This window comes from Mandrillus leucophaeus, unplaced genomic scaffold (assembly GCF_000951045.1).
Source record: "Mandrillus leucophaeus isolate KB7577 unplaced genomic scaffold, Mleu.le_1.0 Scaffold622, whole genome shotgun sequence".
Classification (NCBI taxonomy): Eukaryota; Metazoa; Chordata; class Mammalia; order Primates; family Cercopithecidae; genus Mandrillus; species Mandrillus leucophaeus.
The window spans coordinates 72,234-88,197 of NW_012106720.1; the positions used below are offsets into that span (position 1 = coordinate 72,234).

Genomic DNA, 15,964 nt, shown 5'->3' on the forward strand with positions numbered 1-15,964 from the left:
TTCACTGTGTTAGCCAGGATGGTCTCGATCTCCTGACCTCGTGATCCACCCGTCTCGGCCTCCCAAAGTGCTGGGATTACAGGCGTGAGCCACAGCGCCTGGCCTGATGGTGAGCATTTTTAAATATGCCTGTCGACCATTTTTATGTCTTCTTTTAAGAAATGTCTGCTCAATCATTTGCCCATTTTTTTAGTCAGTTTTTTGCTTTTGAGTTGCTTGCATTCCTTATATACTCTGGTTATTAATCCCTTGTTGGATGGATAGTTTGTAAATATTTTCTTCCATTTTGTACGTTGTTTCATTAGTTTGCTGATTGTTTCCTTTGCTGTGCAGAAGCTTTTTAACTTGATATAATCCCATTTGTCTATTTTTGCTCTTTGTTGCCTGTGCTTTTGAGGTCTTGGCCCAAGAAATCTTTGCCCAGACCAATGTCCTGCAGCATTTCCCCAATATTTTCTTCCAGTAGTTTCATAGTTTCAGGTCTTACATTGAAGTCTTTAATTCATTTTGATTTGATTTTTGTATAAGGTGAGAGATGGAGGTCTAGTCTCATTTTCCTGCGTATGGATATCCAGTTTTCCCAACACCATTTATTGGAGAGATTGTTATTTCCCCAGTATCTGTTCTTGGCACCCTTGTGGAAAATCAGTTGGCTATGCATACATAGATTTATTTATGGGTTCTCTATTCTGCTTTTTTAGTCAATGAGTCTGTTTTTATGGCAGTACCATGCTGTTTTGGCTAATATAGCCTTATAGAATATTTTGAAGTCAGATAGTGGGATGCTTACAGCTTTGTTTTTTTTTTTTTCCTCAGGATTGCTTTGGCTATTCAGGGTCTTTCTTATGTGATTCCATATGAATTTTAAGATTGTTTGGCTAGGACTTCCTGATATTAAAGAATTACTGTTAATTTTTTAAAATAGTAGATTTGCAAAATACCTACATGAAATAATTTCTTATTAGAAAAATAACCAATATGCAATAACCCCAAAATGCTTATTGGTATAGATAACAATGAGAATTACCACATTTACTGGGACCCGTGTCAAGTACTTCCAGGCCCTACTAAATGGTGCTAAAACCAATAATCAATAGTTGACAGTTGAAATATATGATGATATTTATGCATCATTGTTTATAATAGCAAACAGTTGGAAATAATACAACTGTCTATTAACAGGAACAAGACAACGCTGTATATTCATACCATGGAATTCCATACAATAGTTAAATTGTGCAGTAGTTGAAAAACAAGACTCTATAAGCCAAACTGGCTGGGTTCAAATCCCATCTCTGGCCTGTCACTCCCTATCAGTGTTCCCTTGAACGAGTCACTTCTTTTTGCCTCAATCCCCACCCCCCACTTTTTTGGGTTTTTTTTGAAACAGTTTTGCTCTGTCATCCAGGCTGGAGTGCAATGGCACGACCTTGGCTCATTGCAACCTCTGCCTCCCAGGTTCAAGCCATTCTCCTGCCTCAGCCTCCCAAGTAGCTGGGATTACAGGCATGTGCCACCACGCCCAGCTAATTTTTGTATTTTTAGTATTTTTAGTAATTTTTGTATTTTTAGTAGTGATAGGGGTTCACCATGGTGACCAGGCTGGTCTTGTACTCCTGACCTCAGGTGATCCACGTGCCTCAGCCTTCCAAAGTGCTAGAATTACAGGCATGAGCCACCGAGCCTGGCTATTTCCTCATTTTTAAACAGGGGAAATAATGGTACCTATCTCAGCGGGTCATAAGATTGTAGTGAGGATTAACTGAGTTGATAAATATTTATACTGAAAATGTATTATACTCAGAATAGGTTGGTTATAATAATTTTTTCTTATTTTAAAGACTTTTTACAGAGATATTTTTAGTTGTCAGATAATTCTCATTACCTGAATAAATCTAACAACATAATGCATGAAAAACCAAGTTGCAGAATGAAACACAACATTGTACTACTTGTATAAAATTGTCCAGCCTAGGCATCATAGTGAGACCCCCATCTCTACAAAAATTTTGTTTAATAATTAGCCAGGCATGGTAATGCACACCTGTAGTCTCAGTTACTCAGGAGGGTGAGGTGGGAGGATCACTTGAGCCCCAGAGGTTCAGACTGCAGTGAACCAAGATCATGCCAACTGCACCGTAGTCTGGGCAACAAATGAGACCCTGTCTCAAAAAAAAAAAAAAAAAAAAAAATTAAAACCGGCCAAAAATAAGAGGATTAGGAGAATTTAGATCGTATCTTATATTTTTGAGACCACCAAATCCAGGCAAAGGACTTGACAACTGTCTTGCATTTGATGTCTACAAATTTCTGGACCACAAAGGAAAGAAATTGATTTATCCTCTGAACTCTTGATATTTACTAAACAACTTAAGACACAGAATCATTAGAAGGCTAAGTGGTTTAAAACTGGAGTTCAGCTGGGCCTGGTGGCTCATGGCTTTAATCCTAGAACTTTGGGTGGCCAAAGCGGGAGGATCACTTGAGCCCAGGAGTTTGATACCAGCCTAGGCAACAAAGTGAGACCCCATCTCTACAAATAATACAGAAGTTAGCCAGGCATGGTGGTGTATGCCTGTGGTCCCAGTTACATGGGAGGCTGAGGCAAAAGGATTGCTTGAGCCCAGGAGGTTAAGACTGCAGTGAGCCTCGTTTGTGCCACTGCACTCCAGCCTGGGTCACAAGACGAGACTATGTTTTGAAAAAAAAGGACTTTAATCCTATCATCCCAACTACTGACATTTATAGAACCTGGCACATCAAGTGAATACTGGACAATGCTGGTGGATGAATATGCCTCTCATGCAGAAATTGTATGCCTCGATCTTCGGAGCAATCCAGAAGGGGTATAGACTATTCTGAGTTTAAGGATACTTGTACTGTTCAATCTCTGAGTATCAGGTAGTAAAACAGGAAAAAATGTGCAATACGCTTATAGTCACCCCATTTAACTAAATGGATTACTCACTATTCTGTAAATCCCACTAACTAATGAACATAATATTCTAAATACTCATTGCTTATAGGCCATTCTCTTTCTGCTCCTGCTGAGTTGTATGTTTACAAAAGCCAGTTGTGTTTTGTCCCAATTAATTATATAGTTTTGTTAGATATCACATAAATAGATGAAGTATGAGTTATATACATGAAAAGCATCAATAAGGGATAGAATAAAACCTGCAATATAACTGATATATTCTTTATGGACATACACAGGTAAAAAACAAAATGGGAATGATAATACCTAATTCATGATAATGGTCACCTCTAGGATAGGAAAGAAATAGAATCAGGAGAGGTATACAATGGACTTGTATGTATTCTATGTCCTTTCTTTAAAAAAAAAAGGGGGGGGAGGGACAAAGCAAATATGTTTAAGATGTGATAAAGCCAGGTTTTGGATACATATTTTTCCTATTCCTATCTTCCTTTTGTTTGTCTCTCAAGACTAAGCAAAAGAAAGACTCCCAATTTCATCAGAAAATGCTCTAAAATTAACTATTAAAGTGATTTATTATCTGGACTTGGTGAGACCAGAGCAGAATCACAGGAGGACTTGCTAGCACCATCCTTGAATTGTGCGGTTAGTTAGGTACACTTAAATTCCAGGGACCAGAACTAGATAGGAAATCACCAGCAATTTAAACAATGAATCTCTGCATTATTCTTTAAGACCATTACATGTTTATGGATAAGTCCTGCCAGCTAGCCTTCTTTCCTGAAATCCGGTTTTCCCTGAGATCCCAAACTAGAGCCTTGAGCTTGGGGAACAAACATATCTAGCCAGACAGGCCTTTGACAGGCCCCTCATGCTGATATCTTAACCTTTCCCTGGACCATCTCATCTCTCAGATGATTTACGTCCTTTATTTGGATTTGAAACTGGCCTGCTGGTAGGTGAGCCCCATGAGTTTATTCTTCATATCCTGTCCCATGCTGGGTTTCCTTTGAAAGCTTTGTGGAAAATGAATGGCATTGCTTAATCTGGTATCTTCAAGGGCTATTTTTTCTAGATAAAGAAGAAAGTCAACGCATTCTTAAACATCTCATAAAATTGCATGGCACAATATCACTTGTTTCCTTAGGACAGAATCATAAAAATTATTATGAAATATAAATATTGTTGCCAGAATTGAAGAGAATGAGAGATGTGATTTGGCAAAAGCATTCCCAACCAGCACCACCGCTCTCACACCCTCAGTATGAGTTAAATCTCATCTTTGTGCAGTGTTAAAAGATTATGATGCTAGTGTACAGACCAATTTGTAAAACCATCTTGTCTTGGGAAAGTTTTTTCTTCAAACCAGGGAAATTATTAGAATAAAAAAATTAAATACAAAATAATAAAGAAAATTTTTAAAAATAAATTATTACAATCAGAAGATAGTTTTATCCGTAGATGCTTATTTTCTCTGTTTACTAAAACTACTGCTACTGTCCCAGGTTATACTGAATTTGAAACCCTAAAGTCTCATTACATCTTTTTCTACATAATTATATTACAGGTTTGTTTGTAAAATATCTTAATTTTGTATCTTACAGAGACAACATAGAGTAATGGAAAGCTTTATTTCTATTCCCATCTGTTCTACTCATCTTGCCATATGACCCTGAACAGTTCTTTTTCTTTATAGATTCTCCCAAATGCACAGTGAACACCTGAAATATTTACCTTACCACCCACTTTCTATCCCAAGCTGACTGCAAAGTTCCATTTTTGCAATTTGTAGATCAAGCCATGATAGCGTCTAGGCAGAATAAAGTGATACTGCCCTCTGCTGGTCCTGAGAACACCCATCAGTGAAATGGCCCTGCCCATCCTCACTGAGGCACACAGGGCTCCTTGCTTGTGGTTGACCAGACAAAGCAAGAAACCACAAAGAAAGAAGGCAAATTGCATGTCTAGAAAAAGAATAATATTTTAAGTATTTGGAGGTTAATGATTTCTAATGCACATATCAGAAGATCGTTTTATCTACAGGCCCTTATTTTCTCTGTTTACTAAGACGACTGCCACTATCACAGATGCCATAGCCATTTGTGTCTGTCTTGCCACCAAGTGTTTGTACTATAGTCACTTTACCCTGCTGTAATTCTCACCTAGTAAGCAGGCTGTGGGCCCCTTTGGGCCACTGTCACTCTGTCTTGCACCATTTTTCTTCCTTGGGACATATATAGTCCCCCTTTTGTTCAAATTACTTAGATTAGTTTTTGCATATTCAACTTTTAGTTTGTGAATAAACATGAAGATACAGGTTGAGTATCTCTAATTCAAAAATTTGGGCCACACTTGGTGGCCTAATCCTATCCCAGCACTTTGGAAGGCCGAGGTGGGGGGATTGCATGAGGCCAGGAGTTCAAGACCAGCCTGGGCAACATAGTGAAAACCTGTCTCAAGAAACTTTTTCTTTTTTTTTTTTTTGAGATGGAGTCTCGCTCTGTTGCCCAGGCTGGAGTACAGTGGCGCGATCTCAGCTCGCTGCAGCCTCCGCCTCCCAGATTCAAGTGTCTCTCCTGCCTCAGTCTCCCAAGTAGCTGGGATTACAGGTGCCCGCCACCACACCCAGCTAATTTTTATATTTTTACTAGAGATGGGGTTTCACCGTATTGGCCAGGCTGGTCTCAAACTCCCAACCTTCAGTGATCTGCCTGTCTCAGCCTCCCAAAGTGCTTGGATTACAGGCATGAGCCACTGTGCCTGGCCTCAAAAAACATTTTTTAAAATTAGCCAGGCATGGCAGTACATGCGTATAGTCCTAGCTACTCAGGAGGTTAAGGCGGGAGGATCCCTTGAGCCCAGCAGTTCTAGGCTGCAATGATCTATGATTGTCATCAGCCTGGGTGACAGAATGAGACCCTGTCTCCAAAAAGAAAAAAGAAAGTCCAAAATGCTCCAAAATTCTAAACTTCTAGCAGGCTGGCATGATACTTAGAAGAAATGTTCCTTGGAGCATTTCAGATATTAGATTATCAGATTTAGAATGTTCATCCAGTAAATATAATGCAGATATTCCAAAATCTGAAACACTTCTGGTCCCAAGTATTTCAGATAAGGGACATTCAACCTGTAATGTCAACTCACATGTGCCAAGGAAAGCAAATATACACCATCAGTGAGAAAAATGCTGAAGAAAGGTGGGGCTTCATTATACACTCAGATTCCTGTACATCTCTGTTAAGTTTTAATAAAAGATGTTTAATTAATAACTTTTTTGGTGTGTTGATTGTCCTAAAAGTGCTTTATGAGAATCTGATAAGGATTTGTTTAAAGCTCGTTTTTTTTGGAGCTTATCTATATTAATATAATTTCAAGACTTCAACATTTTTAGAGTCGCCGTTGATTATGTTATGCTGCATTTGTAAGAAATGGTACTGCCCTTAGTATACTCATGGTAAAGGCAGTTGAGAATTACAGTTTTATCTCATTTGAGTTTAGTGCCTTTAAAATCTCTTTCAGGCTGGTCATGGTGGCTCACATCTATAATCCTAGCACTTTGGGAGCCCAAGGCAGGTAGATCACTTGAGCCCAGGAGTTCAAGACCAACCTGGGAAATATGATGAAACCCCATCTCTACAAAAACCCCATCTCAGCTCACTGCAACCTCCACCTCCCAGTTTCAAATTTTTCTACAAAAAACAGCTGGGTATAGTGGTGCACACCTGTAGTCCCAGCTACTACAGCTACTAGAGAGGCTGAGGTGGGAGGATCTTTTGAGCCTGGGAAGTTGAGGCTGCAGTAAGCCACGATCATGCCACTGCACTCCAGCCTGGGTGACAAAGCCAGACCCTGTCTAAAAAAAAAAAAAAAACTGTTTCAAAATAGGCTTGTGGGCCAGGCACGGTGGCTCAAGCCTGTAATCCCGGCACTTTGGGAGGCCGAGACGGGCGGATCACGAGGTCAGGAGATCGAGACCATCCTGGCTAACACAGTGAAACCCCATCTCTACTAAAAAATACAAAAAACTAGCCAGGCGAGGTGGCGGGCGCCTGTAGTCCCAGCTACTCGGGAGGCTGAGGCAGGAGAATGGCATGAACCCAGGAGGTGGAGCTTGCAGTGAGCTGAGATCCGGCCACTGCACTCCAGCCTGGGCAAGAGAGCCAGACTCCGCTTCAAAAAAAAACAAAAAAAACAAAATAGGCTTGTGTACTGCTACTGAAATAATTGCTGGTCCTTACAGTAAAGGACTAAAAAATGAAGGAGGAAAAAGTGTGTAATCCATGTCCCAAGTGTCTTCATGCAGAGTATATAAGGAGCTTGTGATTCAGTGTGTGTGGCTTCTGCTTACGCACTCACAAAACCGCACACATTTTTTTCATGATTTCCCATAGGTAGACAGTAGCTGTTTGTTAAATGAGCAGATAGACGACATGAAATCCAACAGTGATCCCTGTGCACCCTCAAAGAACTCCTGATTTTTGCTTCATAGCCACAACTTACAGCCACTTAATAGGGAGAATTGAGGTTATAGCCAGTTAGCTCAGCAGCAGTAACACAGTCCTATCTTGAAAAGGTCTTACACATGGCATGTAGTACACAGAGACTCTTCAAGGCAGAATCACAACCACCTGGCTTCTGACTACACAGGCACTACGTTTTGTGGTATTCATGATACCTATTCCAGCTCTAGACCAAAAAGGAGATTAGCATGTATTAAGCATATAATTTTTACCAGATGTCTTATATATCTGGTATACATTCCTAAGAAATAAACCAACTTTTGTTGTGTAACTGTTATATAACCTTAGTAATCATCTTCAGTGTCCAACATTTCAGAAGAGACTCGGCTTATTAAATTGCTTCAAAAGAAAACTTATCAGAAACTTTAGTTCTACTCACAGAAAATAGATGAACTCAATTCCAAAGAATAAAATGGGCCAAAAAAATGTTTATTGAAAATGGTACCTACTTTTTCTTGGAAAATTATGAATTTTTTAAAATTTGAAACATCCTTAACTTTTAGAGGTGAGAGAAGTAGTTCTAGAAAGATGACTCAAGTCACTAACTGAAATTTAGCAGTGTAAATTATCTTTAAAATTTGAAAAGCAATGTTATATAAGTTTTTTTTAGAGGTTTCAAGGCAGAATATTACTTTGGGAAACAAAATCATAAAGTGAGGGGAAAACAGAAGTGCTAATTGGCAGTTAATTTGGCATTTAATTTATTTTGATTTACTTTCAGTTCTTTTGAAAGACAATTTGATGTTGTAAAACGAGCAGGGGTTTTGGAACTAAACAAACTTAAATATATATGAAGTGCCTTCTAAATGCCTGCAGAGTTCATTTTCCTTCCCTCTGTTGTTAATCATCTCTTAAGTTTACTCTTACTCTGAAACCCAGCAGGAAGTCCCTGAAAGGAAGGCGGTTTGATTTGTGTTTATCTTTCCCTGCACAAATTTGGTTACCAGAAAATGCCCTTGAAGCCCAGGACAGTCTTCTAGAGAGTATGTGAGCCAGGCAGCAGCTTTGGTGGGGAGGTAATGGGCTGGAATGAGCAGTAGGAAAAGTGCGGTTCTCCTGAGTCCCTAATTCATGCTATATCCTCATTCTGTGTGTAAGGCCAAGCTGTAGGTTCACTCACATATCAATTGCTGTCTCTTAAAAAGAGTACCCTAAAGCCAAGTAGAGGAAATGTTAAATTATCTGGAGTTTTATGTTTACATCGTGATGGATTTTATTATATGCCCTAATTGTAATAATATTCACTAAATCTACAGTGCCTCCTTTTCCTGTATTTTCTAATTGATATAATAACAGCTTTGATTTTTAGCTGTTACTAAAATACCCATTTTGATAAAGTGACTGAGACTCTCAAGGATCCAACAGCAAGCCCACAGTTTTCAGTTAAAAAGGAGTAAGTTGCTGATTGCTAAGCCTGTACTACCATAAGATATTCTTTAGAGAAATCCTTTGATCACATCTATGATTAACTGTGGCCCCTGTGACCTTATGAACTGTTATAATTCTGCCAGCCCCATGGTGATATATTTTGTGTATTCTCACAGAAACTTGCCCCTGGAGTCAGCCAGTTTGCTTATACATGTGTACAAGACCACCCCATTTGGACAAATCAGCAGTTTTGGGAGACAACCTTTTACAATGCAGTGCAGGAACAGGTTCGCTCTCTTTATCTCTCAGCCAAGGAAGACAATCATGCCCCGCATCTGAAGCAAAAGGTAAGAGAGAAGAAAAGAACGCTAATTGTGTGGGATTAGGATTCTGGCTTTAAGGAAAGCAGACCTTCCCAGGGCAAAAAAAAGCTCTAGCTACTTCCTATCAGTGTATTTGAGTTTTATTTAGGGAGCCCTGTGATATCTTTCTTCTGTTGTTTTCAGACATTATGTTTTTCCATAATAACTTCTTAATTCAGTTCTTCAGCACTAGGATTGTTTTAATATACTTTAATAAATAAGAATTTCCTGGAAATGATTATAGGAAGTTGAGTAGAAAGAACAAACCTAGGCCGGGCGTGGTGGCTCACGCCTGTAATCCCAGCACTTTGGGAGGCCGAGGCGGGTGTATCACGAGGTCAGGAGATCGAGACCATCCTGGCTAACACGGTGAAACTCCGTCTCTACTAAAAATACAAAAAATTAGCCGGACGTGGTGGCGGGCGCCTGTAGTCCCAGCTACTCGGGAGGCTGAGGCAGGAGAATGGCGTGAATCTGGGAGGTGGAGCTTGCAGTGAGCCGAGATTGCACCACTGCACTCCAGTCTGGGAGACACAGCGAGACTCCGTCTCAAAAAAAAAAAAAAAAAAGAACAAACCTAAAATAACAGGCATACTTCTCTATGCAACTAACTTTCCTGGAGGAATGTCAAATTAAAGTCAATTGACTCCAAAATAAATGTAAAATTTAGTAGTTCTATTTTTAAAAAATGCCAGTAATAAATCTAGGTCTTCTTCTAGGAATATTCTATATGTTTCTCTCTGTTTCATTAGCATAAAATATTTTTATGAAAAATATCAGAAAATATTTTAAAATCAAGGAAATTGTTTTTAATTTGAAAGAGTAGTTTTAAATACTCTGAAAGTTTAAAATATCATTTACTAGCTCTCTGGTTTGGGTCAAGTCATGTTACTTCACTGTGCCTTATTTCCTCACTGGTAAAATGGATATGATTATTATGAGATTTTAGTGTCTAATATATAAAGTGCATTGAAGAGTACCTGGCATGCAGTAATAATAACTGTTAGAAGTTATCCTCATGAATTGAATTTAAAGCAGCCTTAAAGGCTGATTATCATTATACTTCAGAAATTTATTGGGCTTTGGGGGTGCTTTCGATAATTTTTTAAGCAGCTGTAATGTTAATATTGACACATCTCAAAAGAATTCATAGAGCAAACACATGTCACTGCTTCTTTGCCAGTCATTCTAAAGAAGTCTATCCCGGAGCCAGCCCTAGGTTAGGTACAAGTGAGACCATAGACATACCAGCTCTTCACAAGCTATAAGGTGCTTTGCTGCTGCTTCCTGAGGTTTGTCACATAGTTCCACTCAAGGCCTGTTGGATCTGGGAAAGAAGACTAGGTTTTGTTTTGTGGTTGTTATGTTTTGTTTATGTTTTCATTTTTGCTGATGTAAGCATTTAATAGAATAGTTATTTAAAACATCTATGTTTTTTAAGCTCACCTGAAGTGATGGTTCTCTTTTGGATTGTGTTGCTTTATTTTTTAGGATAAGCTTCCTGATAACCAATATCAGGAGAAGACAGCAATGGACCTGGCAGCTGAGCAACTACGCCTTTGGCCTACCCTGAGCAAGTTAACTCAGCAAGAGCTAGTGCAACATGAGGAAAGCACTGTCTTTAGTCAGGCCATTCACTTTGCAAACCTCATGGTGAACCTGCTAGTTCCACTCGACACAAGTAAAAACAAGCTCCTAAGAACATCAGCACCAGGTGACTGGGAGAGCGGAAGCAACAGCATTGTCACAAACAGGTACCAAAATGTGAACACACAGACCCTCCTCCTACTCTTCTTGGGACCAGTCTTGGCTTGACAGATAATATTAAACATTTTGAGCAAATACTGCTCAAATTTTAACATATTTGATTATTAACATATTGACATATTTCAAAAGTTAACCATTAACATATTTCAAAAGTTAACCATTTTTTCCTCACCTTTGGACTATTTCAGCTTTTCTCTCTAAAAGATTCACTTCATCCTAGTATTCTTAACCACTTCCCACACTCTCTTCTTTTTTATGACCTAATTTTTCCAAATGTCTCACCCATTACTGATCCAGCCCTTTAGTTACTGTCTGCCAAAGCAATTTACAGAAATCATTCCAGAGAAATTAGTGAGCACCTTCTTGCAAAAGTGACTGTTTGTTTCTCAGCCCTCCTTTTCCTCAACCTTATAGTCATATCCTCAACCATGCCTTCCGTGTCTCTACCCTCCAGTGACTTCTCATACCACTGAAACTAAAACCCAAATGGGCTGCAGTTTACTCAGAGAGTGATAAATCCTGGCAAGAGAAAGGTTCATAGGACAGTTTGGTCCTTACATACCGAAGAATATGCCTGTTGCTGAGAAAAATTCTCTTACTTTGCCTACCAGGAAACATGTTCCTCAGTTGCCAAATTGCCAAACATAGCCATATTACTTGGTCTCTATGTAATAATTAACTTGGGAGGACAGGTTGCTTTAGAAGGCCCAGGTAGTCCATAATAAACGAGAGAATCCTCTTTTGCTTTATTTTCTGTGGTTCCTGGGTTCCTTTTGGGAGAGTGACAAAAGGTATTCCTTACAGAAACAAATCTGGGTCCAAAGGATAATGCCTGACAGTAGTTTCCAAATGTAGACAAGTAGAACGTTGTGTTTTATCACCATGACTTACCAAGGAGCCATGGAGTTAAGTGAGCCTTCTACTTGAGTAGACATCTCTTTGATCATATTTCAATTGCTATGTAAATTGACTACTATATAGTAGTCATTTGTTGCATTTGAGTACTGACCATGATTTCTTTCCTTGACTGTCTTAGTATTGCAGGAAGTGTAGCTGAGAGCTATGATACAGAGAGTGGGTTTGAAGATTCAGAGAATAATGACATTGCCAATTCTGTTGTGCGATTCATTACCCGATTTATTGACAAAGTTTGTACAGAGAGTGGAGTTACTCAGGATCACATCAAGAGCCTTCATTGCATGATACCAGGTAATCACTTTGCAGATATTAGAGAATCAGAATATTGGAGATTATTGAGTTTCAGCATAAAACCTGGCAATACGTGTCTTCCATATAGTTCAGCCATGCTATTTATTTATTTTCTGATTAGTTTTTAAAATGTTTTTAAATTGTTGTAAAATACATATATAACATAAAACAATCTAAGTGTACAATTCAGTGGCATTAATTACATTTACAATGTTGTGCAGCCATCACTATTATCTATTTCTAAAACTTTTTTATTACCCCAAACACTCTACCCATTAAGCAATAACTCCTGTTTCCCCATCCTGCAGCCCCTGGTAGCTTCTAATGTATTTTCTGTCTCTATAAAGTGCCTGTTCTAGATATTTCACATAAGTGGACTTAGATGCTATTTGTACTTTCGGGTTTGGTTTATTTCACTTAGCATAATGTTTTTAAGGTTCATACGTGTTGTGGCATGTATCAGAATTTCATTCCTTTTTATGGCTGAGTAATTTTCCATGGTATAGCTGTCCCACATTTTATCCATTCATCTGTTGATGGACATTTGAGTTGTTTCTCCCTCCCTTTTAGCTATTATAAATAATAATACATGAATATCCACATACAAGTATCTATTTGAGTCCTTACTTTCATTTCTTTGGGGTATGTATGTAGAAGTGAAACTGCTGGGTCATAATGGTAATTCTCTTTAACTTTTTTGAGGAACCACTAAACTTTAATTAACGTTTAATTCTAAAATATCCAGAATTTGTTTTTATTCTGCTTGTCTGTGTTCTTTCATTTTGAATACTCTGACTCATCCTAGGGATTGTAGCTATGCACATTGAGACCCTGGAAGCAGTACATCGAGAAAGCAGAAGACTTCCACCTATTCAGAAGGTAGTAATTCCAGACGACATGCTTTCAGGGTATAGCCTCTCTTCTTAAAAACAAACGATAGACTGCTGTGTGCCAGGAAAGTGTGTTCACCTAACCTTTTACAGACACTAGCTCCAGTTTTAATGATATGTTAAACTTTCAGAGGAGTTTGTCATATAGAACCTTATAAAAAGGATACTGAAATAGGAACAGAATCTTTTCTTGGATTCAACAAAGGAGCGATAATAACCTCTCATTGAGTCTACTTTTATAGGCAGGGCATAAATTAGGAACATTTCTAACCTCTAAGCCCAACCCAAGATTTTATTTTGTGCCTATTTTCTCCCCCTCCCCCACCCCTAAAAAAGGATTTAAGGCAATTATCATAAAAAACCCAGGTTTCTGAATCTGACTATACATCCCAAACAGCTGGAAAGTCTATTAAAAATTCAGAGTCCTGGACCCAACCCCACCCTCCTGAATCGGAGTACCTCAGGACATATCTGGGAATCTGTATTTTAACAAGGCTCTCAGATGAGTACTTTGTAGTCTGGTGCCAGTAGACTATGGTTCAGGACCCTGTTACCTATATAACAGAACTTTATAATAGAACAAAAACAAATTGAGGCCAGGAGCCATGGCTCAAGCCTATAATCCCAACACTTTGATAGTCCGAGGCAGGCAGATGACTTGAGCCAGGAGTTTGAGACCAGCCTGGGCAACATGATGAAACCCCATCTCTTCAAAAAATAATTTAAAAGTTAGCCAACTATGGTAGTGTTATCTGTAGTTCCAGATACTCAGGAGGCCGAGGTGGGAGGATCACTTGAGGCCAAGAGGTTGAGGCTGCAGTGAACTGAGATCATGTCATTGCACTCCAGTCTGGGTGACAGAGCAAGACCCAGTCTCATAAACAAATAAATAAATAAGTAAATTAATTTCATTCATTCATTCATTCATTCATTCATTCATTCATAGGAGCGAGCAGAAGCCAGATAGGTAGGAATATAATTCTAACAGAAACCTGAGACATAGTGATTATTATACTTTGGCTTTATATTTAGCTCTAAAGTCACTAGAGCCAACAAAAAGAATACTGCTGATTAGTTTTTATTGCTTAGTAAAAAATAAGCATATTAGACATTCAGGAGAGATTTTTTTTCCTAGCCCTAAACTGTTCAGAGGAATGTATTATGTGGTTACTGAGTCAGAATTTCCTGAGTTGTGTAAATGTTCATTACGTGGCCAAGAAGGACAGGTCTTGTTAAAAGCTCCTCCGTATTTTTTTTTTTTCAAAAACAGAAATAATAATGTCCAAATAATATCAAAAGTAATAATGTTCTTTGTATAAATTTGAGCATAAAAGAAATACACATTGTACAAAGTGAAAGTCCCTTGTAGTCCTCCCTATACTACCTCCACCTCCACCCTTAACTATGATACCATTGCCTTTAATAGTTTAGTTCACAGTCTTACAATTCCTTTTCTTTTTCCAGAAATGAGATTATAATGTACATACTGGTTTCTAACTTGCTTTTTTAACTATCAATGTATTCTGGATTTTTTTTTTTTTTTCGAGATGGAGTCTTGCTTTGTCACCCAGGCTGGAGTGCAGTGGCACGATCTTGGCTCACTGCAACCTCCCCCTCCCAGGTTCAAGCAATTCTCCTGCCTCAGCCTCATGAGTAGCTGGGATTACAGGCACCTGCCACCACACCCAGCTAATTTTTGTATTTTTAGTAGAGGCAGGGTTTCACCATGTGGGCCAGGCTGGTCTCGAACTCCTGATCTCAAGTGATCCACCTGCCTTGGCCTCCCAAAGTGCTGGGTTTACAGGCATGAGCCACCGCACCAGGCCTTCTGAATATTTTTGCATGTTAACACATATAGATCTATGTCATATTTTAAAGGTTACAGAATGTTTCATTGAATGAATATTTCAGATATTTGAGTTGTTTCCCACTGATTTTACTTTTAGACAGTTCTGCAAAGAATCCTCCCACATTTGGATGTATAAACTTCATTTCTGCCTCTTACCAAATCAGCTTTCTCATGTGACTATCTGGGAAGTCTGGCTTAAGATTTTTAGGTCTATAATTGAAAAGATCACCATGGTCTGAGTATTAGAAACTCCACAAAAGTTGTGTTTACAATACTTTCTCTAGCCAGGTATGGTGGCTCATGCCTGTAATCCTAGCACTTTGGGAGGCTGGGGCAGGAGTATTGCTTGAGGCCAGGAGTTTGAGACCAGCCTGGGCAATGTAGCAGGATCCTGTCTGTACAAAAAAATTTAAAAATCAGCCAGGCATAGTGGTGCATGCCTGTAGTCTCAGCTACTCAGGAGGCTGAGGTCAGAGGATCTTTTGAGCCCAGGAGTTTGATGCTGCAGTGAACTATGATTGCACTACTGTATTCTAGGCTGGGCAACAGAGCATGACCCTGTCTCCAAAAATCAATCAATTTGTCAATCAGTCAATCAATCTTTTTCTGTTGTAAGCCCAAGATTCTTAGACCTGCTCTGCTGCCAGGAGAAGAAATTGTCTGTGAAGGTCTTCGAGTCTTACTGGATCCTGATGGAAGAGAAGAAGCTACTGGAGGTCTTCTTGGAGGCCCTCAGCTCCTGCCAGCAGAAGGAGCCTTGTTCCTCACCACATACAGAATTCTCTTCAGAGGAACCCCCCATGATCAGTTAGGTATGGCTCAATATGCCATCAGAACATGGATATCTGTGTGGTACATGAGGTTTCGATCCCATCTGTGCACAGTGATTTGCAGATCATTTTAAATCCAAAGTAAGCTTTTTGCCACACAGGTATTTTGGTGAAATACTTTAGATGAACAGAGGTAATGATAATTTGGGTCATAGTTTTTTACTTGAAGAACAAAGGGTTGTCTTCTAAACAATAAATCAAGGGTTCATTTGCTGAAATGATCATAATTTC

The 15,964-nt window shown here is 39.0% G+C and overlaps 2 protein-coding genes across 2 annotated transcripts in view; one reads left to right on the forward strand and one right to left on the reverse strand.

Annotated features, from left to right (window-relative positions):
- Positions 1-5,032, reverse strand: part of LOC105554028 (heat shock protein beta-1-like) — an 8,290-nt gene extending 3,258 nt beyond the window's left edge. Inside the window, exon 1 of the mRNA XM_012000265.1 lies at positions 5,003-5,032. Within this exon, the coding sequence (XP_011855655.1) occupies positions 5,003-5,032 (30 nt within the window). The remainder of the gene's footprint in view (positions 1-5,002) is intronic.
- The window catches only part of SBF2 (SET binding factor 2), a 118,810-nt gene that overhangs the window by 30,801 nt on the left and 72,045 nt on the right, over positions 1-15,964 (forward strand). The window contains exons 2-6 of the mRNA XM_012000212.1: positions 9,003-9,173; positions 10,680-10,942; positions 11,992-12,164; positions 12,970-13,043; positions 15,520-15,715. Coding sequence (XP_011855602.1) covers positions 10,719-10,942; positions 11,992-12,164; positions 12,970-13,043; positions 15,520-15,715 — 667 coding nt within the window. The 5' untranslated portion in view covers positions 9,003-9,173; positions 10,680-10,718. The remainder of the gene's footprint in view (positions 1-9,002; positions 9,174-10,679; positions 10,943-11,991; positions 12,165-12,969; positions 13,044-15,519; positions 15,716-15,964) is intronic.